At 40.6% G+C, this 26,890-nt stretch overlaps 1 protein-coding gene across 1 annotated transcript in view; it reads right to left on the bottom strand.

Moving 5' to 3' along the window:
• Window positions 1-26,890, bottom strand: part of LAMA3 (laminin subunit alpha 3) — a 237,299-nt gene that overhangs the window by 181,931 nt on the left and 28,478 nt on the right. The window contains exons 4-10 of the mRNA XM_040354074.1: window positions 25,881-25,999; window positions 15,485-15,655; window positions 13,311-13,408; window positions 11,940-12,055; window positions 8,804-8,922; window positions 5,321-5,411; window positions 4,661-4,792 (exon numbers count right to left, since the gene is read on the bottom strand). Coding sequence (XP_040210008.1) covers window positions 4,661-4,792; window positions 5,321-5,411; window positions 8,804-8,922; window positions 11,940-12,055; window positions 13,311-13,408; window positions 15,485-15,655; window positions 25,881-25,999 — 846 coding nt within the window. The remainder of the gene's footprint in view (window positions 1-4,660; window positions 4,793-5,320; window positions 5,412-8,803; window positions 8,923-11,939; window positions 12,056-13,310; window positions 13,409-15,484; window positions 15,656-25,880; window positions 26,000-26,890) is intronic.

Raw genomic sequence — 26,890 nt, 5'->3', positions numbered from 1 at the left:
GCCAACAAAAGTGAATTTTATATAAATGATATGTAGGAAAGTGTACTTGTCACACAGAGGACTGAGGGGTGATGTGCATGCAGCATGGCAGTACTGTGGTCGATATACTGTGGTTCAAGTCCTACAAAGGGACTCTTTTAGGGACTTTGGAATATAAGCACCACTGATAAAGGAGATAATAGTGCTCTTCAGTAACTCCACTAAGCTTTATTTGTGAAGGAAACAGATTGTTTTGACTGAGTTTTAAGTGCATTGTGGTGCACTTACATGCATTTATATGCCTAGCGCCACAGTGAAAAAAGTAGGGCATGTTCTTTTTCTTTTTTCAAAGTGGATGTAAACCCTCACATATACCCAGTAAAGTAAACAGCCTCAGATGATACACAGGGATGAAACAAATCTCCCAACTTAAGTTTTACATGTATATCTACTGTCTTCAGCTTTATATATTCTTTAGAATTCTTACATCATATTAGAATTTTCACTTCCTCATTTAGCAGTAGCAGTGAAGTCTTGGCTTACACTGAGAGACATCTGATTGGAGGAAAGGCACACTCCACATAGACAGAAACTAAGATACTTTCAGAGCTGTGCTGTGACAAGACAAGCTCTCTGCTAATCTATTTATAGCAACCTCCCTCTAAGCAAATTTTCAGATGCTTTTATCTCCCGTCTAGGAGAACTTGTCAGAAGTTATCATGCGGAGCAGAATAAAGACACAAAACTTATGACTTTGGAGAGAGCTAACAAAACACTACAGATATATGTGCTCGGGTCAAATGTCATGAATCGGGTTTACACCAAAAATGTCCACGCTCTTGGATATCTACTGTATATAATAACCCAATGGTATTGAAGACGAAAAAAAATTAAAACATTCAAATATTGAGAAAGAACATCCTTTTATTGGAGATCAACTCCAGCATTGTAATGTAAATCCATGTGAAATTATAAGCTGTTTAAGCTATGTGCATATGGTGTGATATTCACAGGCAGCCACCAGCAGATAGAATGTGGTCAGGGCTCACAGATTCCATTACCATGCCATCAACAATGGAGTTCACAGTACCTCCATTGCGCTCGTTCCGTACAGTCGCGCTGACGTCACACGTCTAGGACGCCGCTCAGGGATCGAATATCCAAGAGCGCAGACATTTTTGGTGTATCTCTGTTTGTTTGGTACTTCTGGGTACCACGATTTCCGCAGCACTGGACTATTTACTTCATACCCCACATACTAGTTGCAATTTTGACATCAGGACCATCAGTTTCCTCATTGAGCGCCAGGGATTTTTTTGTGTATATGAATCGGGTTTACATTCACATTAAGCACAAAGCAGTACACATTTTAATGCAACATGACTAATTGGCTTTGAGTCCTGCCCCTCCCCTTTCCCAATCTAGGTGCTGATGATAGGTGACTGCAAGAGGCACCAAGTCAAATTCAGGTATTCGTCTTCTGTCCCCATTTGTTTACTTTATTGAATGCTGTGTCTCTTGTAAGAGAAGGAATGCATAGTATTGAACTGCGGACCAAAGGAAACATGATTGCAGAAATTCTTAAGACTACTAATAGAGGTGCATGACTAATTAAAGGAAAGCTGTTCTGACAAAATCTAAAAGATGACCTCCTTAAAAAATGCTATTTGCTTGACTGTGAAAACGGGAATAAAGTCCCCAATACTCACCTTTACTTCAGTGGTCCTAGGCTCCTCACCGGTGTCAACATCATTTTTTGTCTTCATCCAGGTGCCAGGATGTGGCCATTTTTTGGTCTGTCAAGGGATGACATCACTCCTGAGCATGTGCAGGAGTTCAGTCATACCAGCACATAGGATCTGTGCCGTAACGTAAACTGATGCATGTGCTGCTCAGTGTACATTCTAAAAAAGATTGACAGAAGGTAGGTAGGTTTATTTTAATGAAGAGGTGACATTGCATGTTTGCAGGCATGAATGCATATGTTGGGCCTGGAAGCTATCATAATAAATAGGTTAGGAAGTCTGTATTACTCAAATAATACCTTTAACATGCGTTTAATTGGTTTTCTATGAATTCTCAGCCTTCCTAAAGTGTTTTCATCTTTTGTGCAGTTCCCACAACAAAGGTTTTTTTTTCCTGTTTTAATCCCCATAAACAGCTTTTCAGTCAAATGCATGAACCATGACAGTCTGAAAAATCTAAAAATGCCTGTGACAACCCACTCATTATGTTTCCTTATCTTGATGGTTATGCTTTGCTACTGAAAAAGGCTCTTAGCCAACAAAATAAACATACTTTTAAGCTTGAAAAGGTATTTTGTACTGCCTTCTTACAAAATGATGACTCACCTAATCTTATTTCAAAGCAAAGGTGAAAGCAGTGTGCACAGGGTTAATTCAGAGCTTTCAGTTCTGGCCTCACCCCTTTTAGCACTTGATGTGTTATAGATATAGGGGGGGGGGGGGGGCAGTGGCTAACGCTATTTCCCACAATGAAGGAAAAGATGGACTATCCGTACCGAGATAGTCTTTTCCTTCTTTGTGGGAAACCGCTTTAGCCACTGTCCCCACCCCCACCCCTTTTTATATATAATTTTTGGATGATGGTACTTATTTTCTGTTTATTATTTTTCACTATGGAAGTTTAACCTGGAGCCTCGCCATTTTTTTGTTATAGATATAAGTTATGTGGATTTGAGCATAGACAAGTCCTCTTTGTTTCTATTGCATAGTGCAGGTCATTGTCCAGATTTAAGTGTCTAGATCTCCTCAACAGTGTCTGTTTTCCCCATATTGGTACTATAGGCACACTAAAGTAAGCAAGTAAGTATTTGGCATTTTGCAGAGTTAGAGTGGAGGTTCACCCAAAAAAAAAATCAATTTTTAACATTAGATTGAGGCCAATTACGGGAAGCAGAATTGGGTGTTTTGTTTAAAATCAATGCAGTACTTACCGTTTTAGAGATAGATGTTCTCTGTGGCTTCCGGGTATGGGCTGCGGGACTGGGCATTCCTATTTGATTGACAGCCTTCCGACCGTCGCATACAGCGCGTCACAAGTTTCCGAAAGTAGCCGAACGTCGGTGCGCAGGCACCGTATAGAGCCGCACCGACGTTCGGCAACTCGTGACGCGCTGTATGCGACCGTCGGAAGGCTGTTAATCAAATAGGAACGCCCAGTCCCGAAGACCATACCCGGAAGCGGCGAAGAACATCTATCTCTAAAACGGTAAGTACTGCATTGATTTAAAAAAAAAACACCCGATTCTGCTTCCCGTAATTAGCCTCAATCTAATGTTAAAAAAAAAAATTCGGGTGACCCCCGCTTTAAGTAAGGACTGGCCAGAGAGAGAAAACTTTGATGCAGTTGGCCAGCTTGAACATGTAATGCAATATATGTGAGGCAAAAATCCTTGTTTGCAAAGCAAGCATTGTATAGCAGTGTACTAAGGGTTCATTTAAAATGTTCAACATTATATTATAAGGCAAAAAGGCGAACACAGCACTTCTTTTATAAGTCATTCTCATAGCAAGAAAAAGGGGGCAATGTCAAATAGGCAATTGTGCTGCTGGCGATGCATTGCCAGCAGTGGTATTAGGGCTTGTGAACACATGCTGCAGCCCTTGCCACCACTCTGAGAAACACATTGAATTGCTCTTCAGAGTGCATTTGAAGGCGGCCCGGGAGATTACTTCTAATTGCCTGTTTTAACCCTCAAAAGTACGCTGCAATCGCATGTCTTGCATGATGTTGGATTCAAATCCATGATAAATTGCACATTTATTTATATTTAGTCAGATGAATACAGGTGTAGAAACAAATAAGCAAAAAAGCAAAAAAAAGATGCAGGACTAATAAGTGGGTCAATCCATGTCTCACCTTTCCACGCCTGAAGTAACGGTGGGGGAAGGGCTTTGGACACTCAGAGGTGTCCAAAACCCACACACTGGGATCACCTCACTGGAAGCTTCAGAAATGCCAGGAATGGGGGGAAAACCCCAACAGACGTCAGTGGGATCATCCCACTGCAGTGTGCTGATCAGCGATTACCTATGAGTGCCCAAACCCCACTCCCTCCCCCCACAGCTCTTTCTGGCATGGGGAGGTGAGACTTGGATTGACCCACTTATCAATTTTGCATAATTTTTTGCTTATTTGTTCTACACCTGTATTCATCTGACTAAATATAAATAAATGTGCAATTTATCATGCATTTTAATGAATCATCATTAATCATTTCTTTTTTTTGGGGGGGGGGGGGTCCCGAGGGCGTGGCTCTTTTTGACACACAATTTACAATTTTACAATTCCCTATAAAAGCGCTTGCCCATGGTATACAAGATTAGCCTAGTCCTAAGGAAGGGGGTGTGCCCCCGAAAAGCATTAGCTGTACCCCGTGTTTATGGCCTTTTCCCAGTTGCATTTTGTGAGTACTCACTTTTATACAAAAGTTTCTTATTATTAAATTATCTCTGGTAATGCACTAGGTGTGCGCGCCTTACATTTCTGTTTTTCTAAAAACCTGACACCTGGAAGTAGTTAGGTTGGGATTAATCACGCATTACTAAAATGAGGGAGTGAGTATTTTTGTGAGTTTAATTCCATTTTAATGCTAGTAGCACACTGTACCATATATGTCATTTATGATTTTGCCTTTAGTACCATTTTAAATACTTACGTAGACAGGCCGGATACCCATAGTACCCTTCGGAGCACCTCTCACAATTAATTCCAGTAAAGTTGGGCTTACAATAACATCTTCCCGATCCTTCTTCACATCCATCGGACTGTTGAGGGTTGCAGCTGCAAGCTAACAATAGCAACATTACAAGTTTTGGGGTCTACAATATGTAAATGATGCCAAAAGAGTGAACGGCACCTATACAATATAATCCAATAATCTGAACTACTCCTCTGAATTGTAATTGTATAGAAGCCTCAGTATGCATGGCATCACATGGAATCCAACTCAAACAGAATAACTAGAAGGCTTAGTATATAGTTTGAAGCAGACTGTAATGTATATGTACTCTGTGCATTTCAGTGGCATTGTACAATCAAAAAAATGCGTAGAGTTTTCTTACAATCTTTTACCTACAACTACTATGGGATTGTAAAGTTTTCAAGTTTTACTAGCTCTAGGCATACCCTTCTTGTATGATCAAAAATAAAATGTTACCGTAATATTTGATGCTTCTAATGGTAACATATGATATTACATATGGCAAGTATCTTTTTAATGCATAAATGTGTCTGGTATATTTTAGTGTTGTAAAATATCATATTAAACAAGTTGCAAATGTCAGAAAGAATAGAGCATTAAATATTACAGACTTACGAAAACAGCCATTGGGTGCTTCTTTAGAAACGCCATATGGTCGATAGTATCCCACAGCACATCTCTCACAATTCACACCTGCTGTGTTATGCTACAAAGTATCAGTAAAAAAAAAAACAATATACAGTATTCAGTTTAGGAAATACAGATAGATACTCTTATATACCTTATAGTTTATATACAAGATGCACTTCACGCAGCACTCAACCAGTGGAAATAGTGGAGGAGATTTACTAAAACTGGAGCGTGCAAAACCTGGTTTTATTCTCAAAGCTTAACCTCTTAAGGACCCCTTCACGCCAATATACGTCGGCAGAATGGCATGGCTGGGCACATCAACGTATAGGTACGTTGTCCTTTAAAGCGGGAGTTCACCCATAAAACAATTTTTCCCCTTAGATGGATGCTCGTTTTGTCTAGGGGAATCGGCTAGTTGTTTTAAAATATGAGCTGTACTTACTGTTTTCGAGATGCATCTTCTCTGTTGCTTCCGGGTATGGGTCTTCGGGAGCGGGCGTTCCTTCTTGATTGACAATCTTCCGAGAGGCTTCCGACGGTCGCATCCATCGCGTCACTAGTAGCTGAAAGAAGCCGAACGTCGCTCTATACTGCGCCTGCGCACCGACGTTCGGCTTCTTTCGGAAAATCGTGACGCGATGGATGCGACCGTCGGAAGCCTCTCGGAAGACTGTCAATCAAAATAGGAATGCCCAGTCCCGCAGCCCATACCCGGAAGCGGCGGAGAAGATGCATCTAGTAAACGGTAAGTACAGCTCATATTTTAAAACAACTAGCCGATTCCCCTAGACAAAACGAGCATCCATCTAAGGGTAAAAAGTGTTTTGTACGGGTGAACCCCCGCTTTAAGGCCAGCCGTGGTGTCGCGGGCGCGCACCCGCGGCGCGCTCCCACGACCCGGTCCGAAGCTCTGTGACCGCTGGACTCGTGAATCAGATCGCCGCTGGAGTCCCTGATCGGTCCCCGGAGCTGAAGAACGGGGAGAGCCGTGTGTAAACACGGCTTCCCCATTCTTCACTGTGGCGGCAGCATCGATCGTGTCATCCCTTTTATAGGGGGACACAATCGATGATGTCACACCTACAGCCACACCCCCCTACAGTTGTAAACACACTTCAGGTCACACATAACCCCATCAGCGCCCCCTGTGGTTAACTCCCAAACTGCAATTGTCATTTTCACAATAAACAATGCATTTTAAATGCATTTTTTGCTGTGAAAATGACAATGGTCCCAAAAATGTGTCAAAATTGTCCGCCATAATGTCGCAGTCACAAAAAAAATCGCTGATCACTGCCATTAGTAGTAAACAAAAAAAAATTAATAAAAATGCAATAAAACTATCCCCTATTTTGTAAACGCTATACATTTTGCGCAAACCAACCGATAAACGCTTATTGCGATTTTTTTCTCCAAAAATAGGTAGAAGAATACGTATCGGCCTAAACTGAGGGAAAAAAAATGTTTTATATATTTTTGGGGGATATTGATTATAGCAAAAAGTAAAAAATATTGCATTTTTTTTTAAATTGTCGCTCTATTTTTGTTTATAGCGCAAAAAATAAAAAACACAGAGGTGATCAAATACCACCAAAAGAAAGCTATATTTGTGGGAAAAAAGGACGCCAATTTTGTTTGGGAGCCACGTCGCACGACCGTGCAATTGTTAGTTAAAGCGATGCAGTGCCGAATCGCAAAAGGGGGCAAGGTCCTTTAGCTGTATTTTGGTCCGGGTCTTAAGTGGTTAATTGAACAAGTTGAGGTTAGACCCCGATTGGCTACCATGCACAGCTACACCAGATTCCGAGTGCTCCAGTTTTAGTAAGTCTCCCCCAATGTGTGTTTGTTATAAGGACAGGATTGAACAATGATAAAGTCAATCACATGCAAAATTAACTGACGTTTCAGGGCCATGCAGGGTCCTTTACTCATTCAAACATAGTGGCGACCATATATAAAAAACAGGGTGCAATCAGCGCAAATATATAGATCAAAAAATGATGATGTTAAAAGTGTATTTATGTGATACAGACCCCCAGGGTTCAGATCACTGGTAATGCCAGCTGAACACTAAGGGAAATTCGCAAAAAGTGGCGACCATGTTGACTTGAGAAAAGAAACCTGCCACGTCCTGATACATTGACTAATTTTGCATGTGACAACTTTTTCATAATAAATCTGCAAAAATAATATTATTCTCCCACTGGGGAGTTTCTAAATTCTGCTCTCAAATACCAGATACTGTACATATTACAAGATCCCCCTATGTCATCTGTACACCATTTTTTTTTCGTTTTTAGCAAATCATAATCATTATGTGGATGCGAAACTGTAAACTTAAGTGTACAGCTGGAGTAAGATATTTCCAGTGCCCAAACCACTCCTTTACAAATGATCCTATCCATCATCACAAGTAATACCATTAATATAGTCCTGGTATAGCTTTGCTGCCAGTAGAACATCATATGCACAGATGGAACGTGATTTGAAGAGGTAAGCTTTCTTAACCTCTGACTCATTCCCTGGGCAAGAAATGACATGAAGCACTCTGTTTCATTATTTGATGAACATATGATATATAAAATCGTAATTTACTTCTAAATACACGACATGATATTGAACATGTTCAACTAAGTTGGCCTTATAAAAGTGATGTTGAAATCTTAGGAATACATTTAGGGCTCATGTAGACGGGTGTTGCTTTGCAGCATTTGATGTGTGCTTGGAACAACGTCAATTGCAGGTGAGAAAAATCCAAATGACTTTCAAGGAGCAGAAGTTTGGCATCTATGTCTGACTTGCTTTATGGTGGACTACATTTTTTTTGGACATAGCATGTACTATTGATGTGCATTCGGATAGGAGGCAAAGCAATTCAAACACAGGCTTTTCTTGTCAAATACTGTATTCTCCAGTCTAATGCAGCTACATGCATTTCAAAGGAAAATGCAGCATTTGACATGAATGCCCATTGACATGAGCCCTTATAGGCAGATCATAAAGTGAGAAATACATTTTGTGAATAATATTTACATTAATGGGCCCCTAATTTACCAATAATGTATGAATATATATCTCCAGCCACAAATTTTTAATACATTTTAAAAAGAGGAGGGCAGGGTTAAAACTTTTCTCAAGTTTCAACATACTAGAAAAGGAAGTGTGGCGGAATTTTTTTTTTAGTAGATTAGTGGAAGGCTGGAACCCATTAGCTTTTTAAAGCTTTCTGTGCTCTCGTTGCAGATTTTCAATAATGTTGACACCAGAAATATCCCCAAAAAGGTTACAATCCTTCCCCAGAAGAACCAAACATAAAGTCAAGAAGAGCAGAGGAAAGATTATTGTTGCAAGTGTGGATTTCATGCACATGAGACTCTCCATAAGCACTAAACCAAAATGTAAAGAAATATGTATATTCCAAAAACCAAATACAAAGAAGGACAATAACAATACAGAAATAAGTACCTGGCAGTTAATGCAAACTCCTCCCCCATTGTACTGGCCATGTATATCTAGACTTGCTTGCTGATAATCTACTTCAGCATCATAATAACAGTCAGAGGCATGTCCATGACAATTGCAAACTACGGAGAGAATACAGTATACAGTTTTACCACTGGAACTTGTTATATTATCCCTGCCCATACTTCTTTTATTCAGTAAACCCAACACAACAGTGATAAGTTATTAGATGTCTACATACAGCCACATTATGTGCATGCCATGATAAATATTATTTTATGAAATCAGTAATCAGACAGAACATTACTGGTATGCATGGAAATATCTACAAAGCAATGATTATACTGGGACTTAGGTGTTTCCTACATGGAATGGAATTTAGATGAAACATTTGATAACTGTGCTCAAGCGTGCCCATTGCTAGAGAAAAGCAAAAATTCCCTACAAATCTTAAACTTGTGCAGTCACAGGATAGCAAATACTTTGTCTAAATTATATACACAGCAGTCATCTTTTTTTTTTTTCTAGTGTGAATTATCACTCACAGAAATATTTAAAGTTAACCAAGCAAAAAGGATTGGAAGGGTTGGAAAAAGTTCAATATCATCTAAAGCCTCGTACATACGACCGAGGAACTCGATGGGCGAAACACATCGTTTTCCTCGTCGAGTTCCTTGTCAGGCTGTCGAGGAACTCGACAAGGCAAGTTTCTCCATTCTCGTCGAGGAAATAGAGAACTTGCTCTCTTTTTGGCTCGTCGAGTTTCTCAGCAGTTTCCTCTACGAAAATGTACACACGACCGGTTTCCTCGGCAAAAAAATATCTCCCAGCAAGTTCCTTGCTGTTTTTTGCCGAGAAACTCGGTCGTGTGTACGAGGCCTGACACATTATGGTCCTTTAACGAGTATTCCTCTTTACGGCAAGGTATATAACGGTATATAATGTAGCTTTACAATGTACTTTACAATGTACATTAGTAGCCATATAATAACTTTTTATCTACAACAGATTTTTTAGTAATATAAAACATTGTCTATGCTCTTTTAACACAAAAAAAATCAATCTCAAAGCCGATTACATAGTATCTCTGCTCCTCTTACATAATACAGGAGATGTAAAGCTATATTAAAGCGGAGGTTCACACTCCGCTTTTTGGATCCCCCCCCTCTCCGGTGACACATTTGGCACCTTTCAGGGGGGAGGGGGGTGCAGATACCTGTCTGAGACAGGAATTTGCACCACTTCCGGGTCTGATCCCCGAGGGGAATCCAGCCTGTGACATCACCCCCCCCCCGCTGTCTTCTGGGAAACACTGTTCCCAGGAGAGAGCGGGGACCAGTGACGGCGCGCCACGATCCTCGCGCATGCACAGTAGAGAATCGGGCAATGAAGCCGTCAGGCTTTACTTCCTGATTCTCTCACCGAGGATGGCGGCGGAAGCAGCCGAGGACCGAACGATTGCTCAGCCTCGGCTGCTGACATCGAGGGCGCCCTGGACAGGTAAGTGTACATTTTTTAAAAGTCAGCAGCTGCCATATTTGTAGCTGCTGACTTTAAAAAAAAAAAAAAAAAACGGTTTAAGCAGTTAATTTACTAAACTTGGAGAGTGCAAAATCTGGTGCAGCTCTGCATAGAAACCAATCAGCCTTTTTTCTCACAGCTTAATTGAACAAGCTAAAGTTAGAAGCCGATTGGATACCATGCTCAGCTACACCAGATTGTGCACTTTCCAGTTTTAGTAAATCAACCCCTAAGTTTTCCTAACAACTTTTGAGTAGGTAAGCTTTATAAAAATTATACTGATTTATGAAAACATAATTCAGATTTATGAAACAAATAAAACAGATCTGAAGCTTTTGTACACCAAAAATCAGACTCGAGAGATACAGGTTAACTTTCCCAGAAATAAATAGATAAATAAAAATGGTTGTTTGGAGTAGTCCCCTGTCAGTTTTCATAAATTATTCCCTAATGTTTAATGTTGAACCCTTGAAATATAATATAGTTGAAATGCAACTTTGTATTTCTATTGATCGGCACGTCGGCCTGTTACAAAAGTTAGCTTCCTGCCTTGATCACTGGCTTGTGCCTCCTTTTAATTCAACATGATCTAGTTTGAACACTAGAAGGCCTTGTCTACTTTTTTTGGCAGTTCTAACACATGGCAAGAATTTGGCATAGATTTCAACATTTCATAATAATCTCTCTGGGCATTTTTTTGTCGAGGAAGATTAACCAATTATAAAAGATTATCTGCCACTGCCAACCCATTATATTCCTAGTTACCATCTTTCTTAGCATATACAACTCTGTTCTTCAGCAGATGTTTCCTTAGAAAAGACACACACGTGGTACTGCACAGGGATACCCCTGTTTTTGGTTATATAGATCTTGGCAAATCCTTAAAGTTAAGTTATTGGGATCCTTAATGCTGTCATGAAGGGGATATTATTATATTCTGATAATGCTTAGGTTTACTGTTGTGGAGCTCCTTTAAAATCGACTTTCCAGGACCCATAATCTTCACCAGCTATCCATTCTAGTTCAAAGTCCATGTAAATAACTTTCAAATATAGATTTTATAGCCTTCTTCAAAATACGAGGGTTCTTCAAAACGTTTCCACAAGTTTTGCAGCCATCTTCACCACAGCATGACAACTCTTAATACTAAACTGCAAGGTCATTCGGCTTGCCAGACAGACTAGTCACATGACACTCTCAGGCCCCGTACACACGGCCGAGAAACTCGACGAGCAAAACACATAGTTTTGCTCGTCGAGTTCCTTGTGAAGCCGCCGAGGATCTCGGCGAGCCAAGTTTCCCCGTTGACTAACGAGGAAATAGAGAACATGTTCTCTATTTGGCCCGACGAGATCCTCGTCGGTTTCCTTGGCCGAAAGTGTACACAGGGCCGGGTTTCTTGGCAGAATACGACTCCGATCGAGTTTCTGGCTGAATTCTGCTGAGAAACTCGGTGGTGTGTACGGGGCCTCAGACATGACCAATTACTACTCCTCCTGCCCTCATCATTTCTAACGAAGATATAAAAGTACGGAAACTTTTTGAAGACCCCCGGAAATTTTAACTTAAGTCTCTGGTAAATGTATTCTACAAATATAGGCCATTTTTTAACACTTACGTTCACATTGATTGGCTGTGTCAACACCAGCAGGCCGCCATGGCATCTGATTATAACCAGGACAGCAGCGGTCACAGATCTCCCCACATGTGTTATGCTGGCACTGGCACTGATACCTTCACAAAGGCACATAATGGAAAAAAATGAATTATCTCAAACAACACAACAGTTTTTCTTATGTGAAAGCAAGCTTGTCATTAGAGAAATCAAGGGATTCAATGGCTAATCTTCTCAGAAATGACTGAAATCAGGAAAGCTGGTTAACTAACACTTTAAAGTCTGATACACACGATTGGACTTCCATCTGACTTTTCTGTGGATTTTTGTCCGAAGGGGTGTTGGTCGCTGAACTTGGTATGCATACACACGGCAGAATATTTTCAGCCAAAATTTACCAAATCACGTGTTTTTTCAGCTCTTTACCGCCACCCTTTGGGCAACTTCTGCTATTGTTGTCTGATGTTTAGCATTGGTTCTGAGCATGCCTGTTTGTACTTTGGATTTTAGTCCAATGGACTTGTGTACACATGATCGGATGATCCAATGTAACACATTTGTTGTCGGAAAGTTTGAGAGCATGCACAGCGAACATTTGTCCATGGAAATTCCGACAGCAATTGTTCGATGGAGCATACAGACGGTTGGATTGTCTGATAAAACACGTCCGTCGGACCGTTGCTGTCGGAAAGTCCGATCGTGTGTATGGGCCTTAAGAGTGATTCAACAACTTCTGCCTACATACTCCTCTATTGACAGGTTTTGTTTAATAATACATATCAACTATTGTTTGACATTATCATAATTAGCACAATTATTGATTTTTATACACAGCATTACATTTTCGAGAGGAATTTTTTTTTACAATATTGTTTAATCACAACTTCTCTTATATTTCTTTCTGTTGGTTACAGAACTAAATAATTTAGACTCTGGTCATCAAGTGCTTTTCTGCATTTTAGAAACACCTGAGTAAAACTCATTGACGATAACATCTCTGCACACACCTTAGGACAAGTATAGCACGTTGCACTGAGTGTGATGCCACCATGTCTCTCGTTAGATCTAATGAGGGTGTCCTGGGAGGACCAGCCACCAGTACAAATTCATAAGTCTTAGTGTATATTTACAGTATATATACAATATATGAACAGTAATATCTGCCTGATACATGATGCTGTATGCTCCATTCTCAACACTGATAAGTTACACGCTCAGAATATAAGGAGTGTCCAATAATTTGTTCATTGCCTTGTAGAGTTGAGAACCGTATGGGTTCTTAGCTACACTTAGGAATGTGCATAACAAATAAAATGAACAGATTTGGTCAAATTTATAGCGCCAAATATGTTTTGATTAACAACCATCACTTACAGATTCTGGTTGCCATCATTTCTCACAGTGCAGACGTCAGCATGGCCATGACATACACAGCGACCTCCAATACTGATGTCTTTAATACTATAGTAGTACTAGAGAAATAAAAAATAAAAATAAAAAACAACATAAGTACATATTGTGAAATGTACACAGAATACAATAGGCTGGAACTCCAAGCATTTGGAAACTTGGAGGATAGGATCACTTTATTTAAAGCTCAACTTCAGAAAAAAATCAATACTTTTCCCAAAGCCCCCTGGGCTGCACCGACGCCTCATAAAAAGGCCTTACCGCTTCTGCCGCAGAAACCCAAAGTGCAGTATAGGAACAAGGACAGAGCGTCACCCCCCTTCCCCCCAGCATAGATGGTGTACCCCAGATGACCATGAGAAATCAAATATTCTCTGGTCTGATGAAACAAAGATTGAACTCTTTGGCTTGAATGGCAAGAGTCAAGTCTGGAGGAACCAAGGTACTGCTCATCACCTGGCTAATACCATCCTTACAGTGAAGCATGGTGGTGACAGCATCATGCTGTGTGGATGTTTTTCAGTGGTTCAGGATTGACTAGGACAACAGGACAACGACCCTAAGCACACAGTCAAGATAACAAAAGACACCTCTGTGAATGTCCTTGAGTTGCCCAGCCAGAGCCCAGACTTGAACTCAATTGAACATCCTTGGAGAGATCTGAAAATGTCTGTGCACTGACGCTCCCCATCCAACCTGATGGAGCTTGGCAGGTCCTGCAAAGAAGAATGGGAGAAACTGACCAAAAATAGGTGCGTCAAGCTTGTAGTATCATACTCAAAAGGACTTGAGTACTTGAGACATTTTTTATTTTTAATACATCTACAAAGATTTCAAACAAACTTGTTTGTAGAATTTTGAGGAAAATATTGAGTTTAATCTATTTTGGAATAAGGCTGTAACATAACAAAATGTGGAAAAAGTGAAGTGCGGTGAATATATTCTGGATTCACTGTATGTTGGAGTGCAATAGTGGCTGTCTAGTCTTGGGCAACATTGAGTCAGAAACATCCATTATTGCAGGTAACAGTGTTCAAATGGGTTTAATTTGATAAACTTCAAATTCACCATGTTGCATAAGGGTCCTTTCACATGTGCGGACCGTTCGTCCGCTTTTTACAAGTCCGTTTACTTGTAATGCATCCCTATGGGATTGCAGACGTTAGCGGATGATGCATCCGCTAACGTCCGCAAAGATCCGCAAAGATCCGCGTCCGTAAAGATCCGGTTTTTCGGACGGAAGAAAACCCTATTTTTCTTCCGTCCGGCGGATCGGATTGGATGAATACGGACAGACGGTCCGTATTCATCCGATTTCCCATAGGGGAGAGCGGAGGAAAGACAGGGCGGTCTCTGCACAGTGTGCGGGGACCGCCCTGTCCGCCGACAGCTCAGCGGGATTACGGATGATCCCCGCTGAGCCGACGGACACAAACGGAGCGGACACAAAAACGGTCCGCTCCGTGTGAAAGGACCCCAAAGCTACATAAGTGTGTGGAAAAAAGACCACACAAAATGAGGCTTAGTTGCTATACACAGGATTCTGACAACATAAAATATATGCAGCCATCATTTCTCTCACCCAAAAAGCTCTTGCATATATACTGTGGGGGTTGATTTAAAAAAACTGGAGCTTTTTGTCAAAGCTTAATTGAACAAGCTGAAGTTAGAAGCTGATTGGCTACCATGCACAGCTGGACCAGATTTTTGACTTTCCAGTCTTAGTAAATCAACCCCTGTATATCAGATCTTTCGTCTTAAATTTTTGGGGATCCTGCCAATACGACACTTCTTGTCCAGGGGTAACTAACAATGGTAAATGTTTGTAATGTAAGGATAGAGGAGCAGCATTGTCACCCTAGCATAACAAGTATATTAGGACTACAAAACACATCTCCTCTTCTTCAAAACATAGGGGAAAGGTGCGAATAAATAACTTGTGATAGAGGAGAGAGTGCAGGAAGTTATCAGCTCACAGGATTTTTGTCAGGATCCACAGGTATTTTATTTAACAGACATAACAAACAATTTTTTATGGTAAATAGGACAAAAGGGAGCAAACAGAAGAAGTTCGATCTAAAGGGTTACATACCCTTTAACGTTCACAAGATATAGGATGTAGCAATTGGCAGACTTACCCTGCGTGTTACTGTTGGATCTTTTTCTGCTTTAGATATTAAGTGTCCAAGCAGCGTGTTTGTCCTGAGGAAACGCAGCCTTATATTCGTAGCCTTTGTAAATTCTCTCAGTACAGGAGAGTCCGTAAAATGTTTAGCACCTGGTCGTCCACTCACTAACCTGACTACCACCTGAAATAGATACAATCACATACTCTCAGCTGTATTCCCTGCAGTCCACCATCTTTTATATTTTATATCATACAATACGAATGCAAAACATTTACAATAATTAGAAAAAAATTAAATACAAATATTAATCTGCAAAATTCACAACAGTGGCAGTAAAATCTTTTCCTGTTACAGCTCTTTTCCTATTACATTCTGCTGCATTCAAATCTTGGAAGCATGCAGGTCTTCTAATGAAAACACACAGAAGGTATTTCTAAAGCCATTATTAAACCCAAAAGCAAACATTTACAGGTGATACTCGAAAAATTTGAATATCGTGCAAAAGTTTATTTATTTTACTAATGCAACTTAAAAGGTGAAACTAATATATGAGATAGACTCATTACATGCAAAGCAAGATAGTTCAAGCCGTGATTTGTCATAATTGTGATGATTATGGCTTACAGCTCATGAAAACCTCAAATCCACAACCTCAGAAAATTTGAATATTGTGAAAAGGTGCAATATTCTAGGCTCAAAGTGTCCCACTCTAATCAGCTAGTTAAAGCGGAGCTCCACCCTATTTTATACATGAGCTCATTCATACAGCTGCCTGTCACACAAGTCAAAATGGGCGTTTTATTTTTTTCCAATCAGTACAGTACCTTGATTCAGAGATCGCTTCCTGTCTGCACAAGCTGCGGGTATTCTGCGGGCAGTGTGTCACTTCCCGTACCAGCAGTGTGCCCTGGGAGCTTCTGTCATAGCTCCCCGTATTCATTGCGGAGCCTTACTATGAAGTATCGCAGTATTTCGGATACGATCACAAACAAACTGTGGAGGGGCGTTTCAAAAGGCTCCATTACAAACAAGGCACGCCACCCGTTGTCATTGCAACGCCGAAGTTGACGTCCTTGCTCGCCGTTACGAGCATTCTCCGCAACAAGGAAGTGGCTGCTTGTGGGCTTTTCATGCCCACAAGCAAAATGGAATCGGCTATACTAGAAGAACATAAGTTATTATTATAGATGGAATCGGAAAGTGGGGGACTTAACACAGCTAACTCGTGAGTACTTTTAAATTGTGCTACAAAGAAATTAATGACCAAAAAAAATAAAATCACGTATGGCCGTGGGAGATCCACTTTAAGCCATAACACCTGCAAAGGGTTCCTGAGCCTTTAAATGGTCTCTTTGTCTGGTTCAGTAGGAATCACAATCATGGGAAAGACTGCTGACCTGACAGTTGTGCAGAAAACTATCATTGACAACCTCCATAAGGAGGGAAAGCCTCAAAAGGTAATTGCAAAAGAAGTTGGATGTTCCCAAAGTGCTGTATCAAAGCACATAGAAAGTTATGTGGAAGGGAAAAGTATGGGGAAAAAAGGTGCACAAGTAGCAGGGATGACCGCAGCCTGGAGAGGATTGTCAGGAAAAGGCCATTCAAAAGTGTTGGGGACTTTCACAAGGAGTGGACTGAGGCTGGAGTCTAGTGCATCAAGAGCCACCACACACAGACGGATTCCTGGACATGGGCTTCAAATGTCGTAGTCCTCTTTTTAAGCCACTCCTGAACAACAAACAATGTCAGAATCGTCTTACCTGGGTTAAAGAAACACACACCTGGTCTGTTGCTCAGTGGTCCCAAGTCCTCTTTTCTGATGAGAGCAAAACCAAGGACCCAGAGTATGGAGGAAGAATGCAAGATGCTTGAAGTCCAGTGTGAAGTTTCCACAGTCTCTGTTGATTTGGGGAGCCATGCCATCTGCTGGTGTTGGTCCACTGTGCTTCATTAAGTCCAGGGTCAACGCAGCTGTCTACCAGGAGATTTTGGAGCACTTCATGCTTCCTTCCCCAGACGAGCTCTATGGGGATGCTGACTTCATTTTCCAGCAGGATTTGGCACCTGCCCACACTACCAAAAGCACCAAAACCTGGTTCAATGACCGTGGGATTACTGTGCTTGATTGGCCAGCAAACTCGCCTGACCTGAACCCCATAGAGAATCTATTGGGCATTGCCAAGAGAAAGATGAGAGACATGAGACTGAACAATGCAGAAGAGCTGAAGGCATTGCAGCATTCTGGTTTCCCATAACACATCAGCAGTGCCACAGTCAGATAGCTTCCATGCCACGCCACATTGAGGAAGTAATTGCTGCAAGAGGGGCCCAAACCAAGTACTGAGTACATATGCATGCTTCTACTTTTCAGAGGTCCGATATTGTTCTATGTACAATCCTTGTTTTATTGATTGCATTTAATATTCTAATTTTCTGAGATTGTGGATTTGGGGTTTTCGTGAGCTGTAAGCCATAATCATTACAATTATGACAAATCACGGCTTGAACTATCTTGCTTTGCATGTAATGAGTCTATCTCATATATGAGTTTCACCTTTTAAGTTGCGTTAGTGAAATAAATGAACTTTTGGACGATATTCAAATTTTTCGAGTATCACCTGTATTATATTGCAGCTCACCAATTCTTAGATGTGAGAGCTGCATTCATTTTCTTTTTAAGGCTCTCTTTTAGTTTCATCTGGTGATCCAGAAGAATAAGCTCTCCATCAGTTACATAGATGAGGCAGTCAATTTAACACTAGCAGGGGTGCCTATAATAATTTGTTTTTATTTATTTATGTAAGATCTTTATCCCAAAAGGGAAAAAAAACAGTTTGCTGTAATTTCTTTTAAAGAGTGAACTGGAGTTTTGCTTCAATTTGTTAGTGTATCTAAATCTGCTCGTACATCTAACATAACACTCCCCTTCTGGCAGATTAACAATGCTGCTTTTTAGAGGTGACCCTGTGCTCCTTTATCCAGAGTGGGGGCCCTCTAAAACAGAAGCTGTGTGAGGGGAAAAAAGCCAAAAAAAAAGAAAACAAATCACATCTAATGATTGGTAAGCTGCAATACATTGCATTTTTGTATCGATCTGTCTGGTTAGCTTGTGGCCGCCGCTGTATGTTTCTGTAATTTGGGGTGGATGATGGCGCATGCGCGCTGTGCGCTGTTGTCATTGCTGTTCGGTTGTAGACTGTCCTTGTTGTCTATAGAATGCGGCGCATGGTTGATGACGTCAGCACGTCACACGTCATCGCTCCACGCCTCCTCGCTGCGCACTCTGAAATATAAAAACTCCAGGCTACCAGTCTAGCCCCTGTGTACGGCACAATCTGTCTCCCGGGGGCCTTTCCAGATACGTCTGCTTTTTTGGCTATGTGGCAATGTGAGTATTCCTTCATCCTCTTTGTCTTCAAACTAAATATTTTCGGTGCTACTCTCTCTTATACATAGCTGTCTGTACTTTCAGATCCTGCTGGTGATATCTACCCAACAGGTTATTATTACCGCCGCACCCCAGTTTGATCTACTTGATCTGATATTGGATACCATATCCTGATTATATGTGGATTTTACAAGTTCTCCCCATTATCTTTCTGGATTGTTTCCCCGCTGAAGTGAGATTTCTTTAAGCAAGTGGGTTTTTTGTTCTGTACACAAGGGACTTACATTCCATTTATATCTTTATATCTTGTTTCACTATATTGCTTTCTATCTTACATTTGTAGATTCGTGGACCTTATGCTTATTACATGGCATTTTCCTATATTGGATATTCCCCCTAGATGGAGTGGTTTGCCTTAAATTACTTTCTCTATTTAGTCTGCTCTGTGGTATGTAACTTTTATATATCTCCTTGCTTTCTAATCTGTTTTGTCTTTCCTTTGTTTCTAATATGTTTCTTCTATATTTTACATTTATTAGAGCTCTTGGATATACTCACCTATATCATTCCTATCATCTTCCCTTGGAATATCATTTATATATGTAGAATCTCTGATATTCGGATATATTTATATATCTGGCTCTATCCGTCCAAAGGTATCTCAATTATATGTCGTTGGAGCGGATGCATGTGGAGTATCTGTAATGCATGTTCTTTTTAACCATCAAAATGTATTTTAATTTTAGTGTGTTAATATAGTATATCTCATTTCAGATCTCTGTCACTGTCACCTCTTGTTGCTCGTCCTGAAGAAGCATCACGGCGAAACGCGTAGACGCACAAGAGATACAACTCATACTTTTAATATCGTGTATGGTTTTTTATCTTTGAACACTGTGTTTTTGTTTATACTATTTGTAATAAAATAATATTTTTTGCTATTTCTTTTGTTGTCTTGCCTTCAAAGTCCGAACATTGTTTATTCTTTTCTGAGTAATCCCCTTTTTTCTCTCACATTACATTTTTGGTTTTAGGTTTATTACAGCTTTAAGCCGAAACCAACTTTGGGGTCTTTGTTGTGATCTTTGAGAATACATTACTTCACAAAACATACAGCTAGATAGGTTGGGATTGGCTTGTGTAAAAGTTATTTTATTGCTTAAAGTGGTTCTAAAGGCAGAAGGTTTTTATCTTAATGCATTCTATGCATTAAGATAAAAAACCTTCTGTGTGCAGCAGCCCCCCTAATACTTACCTGAGCCCCATCTCGATCCAGCAATGTTGCACGAGAGTATCGACTGTACAGGACTCTCCCTCCTCATTGGATAAGACAGCAGCAGGTGCCATTGGCGCCCATTGCAGTCAATCAAATTCAGTGATCCAATGAGGACTGAGAGGGGGTGGGGCCGAGCTGCAGCACTGTGTCTGAATGGACACACCAGAGCAGCGACTCGGCTCGGGTGCCCCCATTGCAAGCTACTTGCTGTGGGGGCACTTGGCAGAAAACAGGTGCCAGGAGCTCCAGCAAGGGACCCGAGAAGAGGAGGATCAGGGCTGCTCTGTGCAAAACCACTGCACAGAGCTGGTAAATATGACATGTTTGTTTTTTTTAAACAATTTTCCTTCACTTCTTATTCTATAGCCAAACAGGAAGTAAGAGGAAATCCCTACAAATTAAGGGAATTCCTTGGGATTCCCCAGGTCATCAGAACAAGTGTCCCCATTGGAAGATTTCCTCTCTATTACTTTTCTGGGGACAACCCAAAATTTGGGATTTTCTTTTACCTTCACTTTCAATGATAACAGTAAATAGGACAAATAGAGAGGGTGAATCTCCTTAACAAGGGCACAGACATCAACACAAATTTACAGATGTTCTAATCCCTCTCCCCTCTATGCAAAACTAAAAAAAAGTTTTGCATTTAGTTGTACTTAGGTGACCCTTCACATTTACCTACTACCATTCATTCATTTACTTTTTTCTTTACATCCCTTGTAGGACACTATGCACGATAAGACTGTGACTTGGACTGTGCTGTGGCCATCTGCCCTTCCTTTGGCTGCCTTCCTTGGTCCTTTTTGGGAGGTTTTCCCACCTCAACCCTGGGGGAGACATCTTACCTGAGATCCTCATAAGTCCCCCTGCAGAGATTGGGCCCAGCCTTGGGACAGAGCTGTAAGGCTGCATTCACACCTGAGCGTCGGTCGTTCGGTCGTTTTTTTGGGCGTTTTTTTCTGGCGTTTTGTCGCGCGTATTTGCGCGTTTGCATACAGCGTCGTGCGACGTTTTTGTACTTCGGCGTTTTTTATTTTAGCCAATAGGAAAAATGATCATCTTTTCATCACTTGTTGCTATGTTGGTAGATTTTTTTAATCTTCTGCATGGGCGACAAGTTCTATTTATTAAAGCGACGAAACGCCCGTAGCAAACGCCCGTTGTCGCGCGATACGCTCAATTTGCGCATTTCCCATTACTTTCTATGGGAAAAAAAACGCTTAAATACGCCCAAACCGCACGATACGCGCGACAAAAAAAGGTCCGGGACTTGTTTGAGCTTCGCGCGACAGGCGTTTGGGCGTTCAGGTGTGAACAGTCACCATAGGGAATAATGTTAATTCTCCCCTCTGGCGTTTGTGAGCAGTGCGCTTCAGGCGTAAAAACGCCTAGGTGTGAATGGGGCCTAAGTCACTGACCTGTCACCAATTTTTGGGAAAATTACTTTTCTCCCCTTTTTAGAGGGCACTATTAATAATTGATAATTCTTTACAGTATACATTCATACCACACTCCTGATGAGTGGCTGTAACGCCATGAAATGCGTTGAGTGTTATTTGATACCAAATTATATCTGGTTCCATTATGTGTATATGTATATATTTTCTATGTATCCATTCTACTATTTTAATGAATTATAGATTGTAATAATAAATAAACTAGTTTATGTATACATGTATGTACATTCTATTTAATATGGCGGGTCTCATTTAAAGTCCCAATTACTCTCCTGTAGCTTAGTTGTACTTAAACCACTTGCCGACTGCCCCATAGCAGATTTACTGCAACAGGGTGAACGCGCTGTGCAGAATCACGTTTATATACAGAATAACGTTTATTATAGCTGTTTATATATTTAATTCTGCACTTCCGGGTACTTGGACATGAGTGCGCGCCACTGATGGTTTGGTCTCGCTGTGATTTTACACAGCAGGAGTTGATCAGCGGGTCCCACAGACCTGATGTCCGCCTGCACCCACTGATCGTTCGGTGCTCTGACAGAATGACAGTCCGCCTATGTAAACAAGGCAGATTGCCGTTTTGTCAGTACAGAAGACATGGATGCTGTGTTCCTGTCCAGAAGCACCGGTCCATGTCTTCCACTAGTAAAAGCACCGCCCCACTACACTGAAACACCAGCTAGGCACACATTTAACCCTTTGATCTCCCCTGATGTTAACACCTTCCCTGTCAGCATCATTAGTACAGTGACATTGCATATTTTTAGCACTGATTAATGTAATAATTTCCCTGGTCCCCAAAAGAGTGTCAAAAATGTTAGGTGTCCAATTTGTCTGCTGCAATATCGCAATCCCGCTATAAGTCACTGATCTCTGCCATTTCCAGTAAAAAAAAATATTTAAATAAATCCCATAGTTTGTAGATGCTAAAACTTTTGCGCAAACCAATAAATATATGCTTATTGGGATTTTTTTCCAAAAATATGTAGCAGAATACATATTGGACTAAATTGATGAAGAAATTAGATTTTTTTCAAAAGATTATTAGATTAGGTTTTAGAGCAGAAAGTAGAAAACCATTGGCCCGGATTCACAGACAGCGGCGCAGATTTATGCCGCCGTAGCGTATCTCCTGTACGCTACGCCGACGCAGCACAGAGAGGCAAGCATGGAATTCACAGAGCACTTGCTCCCAAAACTGTGCTGGGTTTCCTAGACGTAAGCCAGCGTAGGTGGAAGTGGGCGTGAGTCCCGTGGACGCATCCCAGTGCGCATGCCCACAAACACGTCGGAACAACTGCCTAAGATACGCGGGATCACTGCCTACGGCGTGAACGTAACCTACGCCTAGTCATGTTCACGTCCAACGTAAACTATGTAAAATACGCCAGCTTGGATTCCTTGGTGCAGCCCTTTGCATGTCTGCTGCCGGGTTACACCTCCTTTATGGGGCTTAACTTTACGCAGGACGTTCAACTTACGCGCACCACTCATAGCCTGCGTCAGCCGCACGTACGTTCGTGAATCGGCGTATCTCCCTCATTTGCATATTTAAATAGAATATCAATGGGAGCGCCACATGCGTCCATCGTAAATATGCGCCCACTCTACGCTGGCGTAGGCAAGTTACGTCGGTGAAATGAAGCCTGTTTTTAGGCGTATCTTAGTTTGTGGGTACGGCGCACAGATACGACGCCGCATATTTGAACTTACGTGGGGTATCTGGAGATACGTTGGCGCAAGTGCTTTGTGAATCCGGCCCATTGTTTATTTTTCAAAATTGTTGGTCATTCTTTTTTTTATAGCGCAAAAAATAAAAACCGAAGAGGTGATCAAATACCACCAAATGAAAGCAATGGGATAAAGGGACATACATTTTATTTGGGTACAGTGTCCCACGCGCAATTGTCAGTTAAAATAATACAGTGCTGTATCGCAAAAAGTGGCCTGGTCAGTAGGGGAGGGGGGGTGGTTTGCACCTTCCGGAGGTGAAGGTCAAGTGGTTAAAAATGCAGCATACTGGTTATTTTCAAAAAGCAATGTGACACACCAAGTAACAGCAGGCTCAACTGACACTAATAGATTTTTAGGTACTATTCACATGAGTTGGAAAAGTCATTGAGTTCTTAAAAAATTCCCCATGCTCTTAATCAAAAGCAGGAAGAGCAATAAAGAAGATTGCACCTTCCAGGATCTCCTTATACATGGAAAAAAGTTTTCATTCTTTTTACTAGAAATTCAAGACCCATATTCATCCGAGGAAAGTAAGTGCACTGGTGTCAGGACTTGTATTTGTTGTTTGATCTTCTTGTACCTGATGTTTATCTGGTAACATGCCATCACATTAAAATGACTTTTTTAACTGAAGCAAAAGCAAGCATGAAAATGTTTTATTTATAATTACGAAAAGGAGGGGCTGCCAAGTTTTGGCAAGCCTGCCTTACTACCATAAAAATCAATTTATACACTTGGATAGGAAAGTAGTGAGGAGCCTATTATTCCATATATAGCAGATTTCACCTCTACCATCTGTTTCTTCACTCCTTATGTGTCTGAGTAACACAAAGACATTTTAAAAGAAAGTCTGCTATTATTCTTTGCATAATGGAGAGGTATTTTTACTCCAAAAAAATGCCTTTTTTCTGTAATTTAGTACATTAAAAAAAAAAACAGGTGCATAGAACGATTCACATACTGTACACCACTAAAATAATCTTTACTCTTAAAAAACCTTCTTTTCTATTCAAGAGATTCTGCTTGTACAGGTTTCTGGGCTGATCAATAATAAGACTTCAGACCTCTTCCATAAATGTCCAGGAAGCTTACTGGCCCTTTGGCATACAGTCCAGACTGCTTGGTTACCATTGAAGAGTTGCAGTTGGTGACAGTTAGCAATTATAAGAAAATTATATTGTTGGGGCTAATTTACTAAATTTACCAAGCAATATGTATGTGCCCAAGAAAAAGTTAGTAAAAAAGGTAAAATAGTGTTCACTTGGAGTAATTTCGCTAGGACGTGTTGGTGATTAAAGAGGACACAGCTACATCTTATTCATCAACATTCTGCAAATGAACCAATTCGCCTTTCTTGATGCATTACAGATATCCAGAGTCTGAAGGGTTTAAAAAGTTATTAAAGCCTTGTATTATTATTTTTTTATTAAAATAACAAACATGTCTATACTTACCTGCTCTGTGCAATGGTTTTGCACAGAGCAGCCCTGATCCTCTTCTTCTGGGTTCCCCCGCTGGTGGTCCAGGCCCCTCCTCTTGGGTGGATGCCCCCACAGAAAGCTGCTTACCATGGGGGCACCCATGTCCCACTACTGTGTCCATTGACACAGACGGTGGGACTCGGCCCCACCAAGCTCCAGCTTTTAATTGAAAGCAGTGGGAGCCAATTACAGGCATTACACCTGTAAGGGGCCTGATGGTCCCCAGGGGCCCGGCTGGCCCCCTCCCATTTTTTTTTTTGCATTAAACCCCCCCCCTCTTGCTTATTATCTCGCGTCAGGAGAGAAAAGATTACACTTTGGGGTTTTTTTTTTCGTCAGCACCCCGCCCTAGTTCTCTGCTCCAGGGGGGCCCTGCCTAAGGCTGTGTAAAGGGCCCCAAAATTTGTAATGGCTGCCCTGTACACCAGTAAACATAGGTGATTACTTTTATAAATCCTTAAGGCATTGTAGTCATAAGAAATTATAATGTACAGTGCTGTACATTAAAATAAACTGATTTCCCCCCCCCCCCAGGGGCACCATTTAAAGGGCCCATCATCAGTATACATGAATAACTCCAACTTAATGGGGTCCGGTTTATCTTCAATCTAGTTTTATTGAAAATTATTATACAGACATAAGCAAATTCAAACATTAACAAATTCATACATATATACATAGCATAGTCATTTCATCAAACATATTATAAAACAAATACACACATCTAATAAAACATCTGAAAAAAAAACAAAGAAAAAGAAGAAAAAAAACTTTTTATTCTCTTTTTTTTGTTTTCTTCTTTTTCTTTGCTTTTTTTCAGAAGTTTTCTTAAATATTTGTTTTATAATCTGTTTAATTGGGGCCCATTTTAAGTGGTATTTCAACATTATGAAACAAACGTAGACTATTCTTACATTCTCTTTCCCAGAGACTCATTGTTTTGTATGCAATAGATAACCTGTATTCGCTATCACAATGGGCCGTGAAAAAGAAAATGCACCATTAACAGGAGCTATGATGTTACAGATATGAATGGTATTTCAAAGTCATTGAACTCTTTACTTACCTCTCCATTTTCTAGAGGGACAATGCGGGAATATTCCGTTGTGCAAATTACATCATCGTCTTTAATAATAGGTTGTTTGGTCTCCTTTCCAAACTGATGCAAGCAGTCATGTTTAGAATCTAGAATGGGGAAAATGTTTTTTTATTAAATTAGCAGATTGAGCCAGTCCCGGTCATTATTTCATTACATTCATCTCCCCCCTAAAAAATAAAATCTATTTACCTTTTTATATGCTGAAAAAACATATAACTATTAAAACAAAATATGTGTATTGCTTCACAATGATATATAACAATTAAACTAAATACTAAACAGTATAAACTACTATTGGGAAAAACAAGAAGGGGTCTCCGTACATGTACCTTTAAATTTACAGTTACCGAGTACGAGGGCATTTAAATATGCAAATGTTGAATTTAGTTTACAAAGTTTAGCTCCAGAGCACCCTTCTCTGATCACTAGCCTAACATTTTAGCACAAAATTTAGCACATCATTCCAGCAACAAATCCTATCCCAACCATAACCCTCAAAGTGTGTGTCCATCTATTTTGGTTACTTTTTGAATAGAACTCTATTGTTATCTTTTATAGCATTTGGATCGTGGTTGCATGGTTTTAATTTTTGGCAGTGGTAAGTGACAGGGGGTATCATTTTTGCTCAGGCATTTGTACAACCCTGAGTGGGTGCATGCTATCTTTTAGGTGGGTGGTAAAACCGCAGCTCATCCACCTGGACTTTAGGAGTAAGTAATAGGTATCCTAAGTAAAAGGTATGCAACCCAACACTTCGTTTCTAGATAAGAATGATTCCTTGATCGCAGGAAACTTGGTTTACAGGATCCATAGGGGAAAAAAAGCTAAGGACCCCAAAAAAACTCATTACATTATATTCACATAAAAGGGAACGTTTAAAAATGATATAACTCAAGAATACTTGAATATATCATCACATGGACTTATGGTGTAATATTTGATACTGTTGGCTTGTTAATTTCTTTCTCCATGGATCT

Source organism: Rana temporaria, chromosome 5, assembly GCF_905171775.1.
Source record: "Rana temporaria chromosome 5, aRanTem1.1, whole genome shotgun sequence".
Classification (NCBI taxonomy): Eukaryota; Metazoa; Chordata; class Amphibia; order Anura; family Ranidae; genus Rana; species Rana temporaria.
Note: the sequence above shows the minus strand (reverse complement) of the source record. Positions and strands in the feature narration are given on the sequence as shown.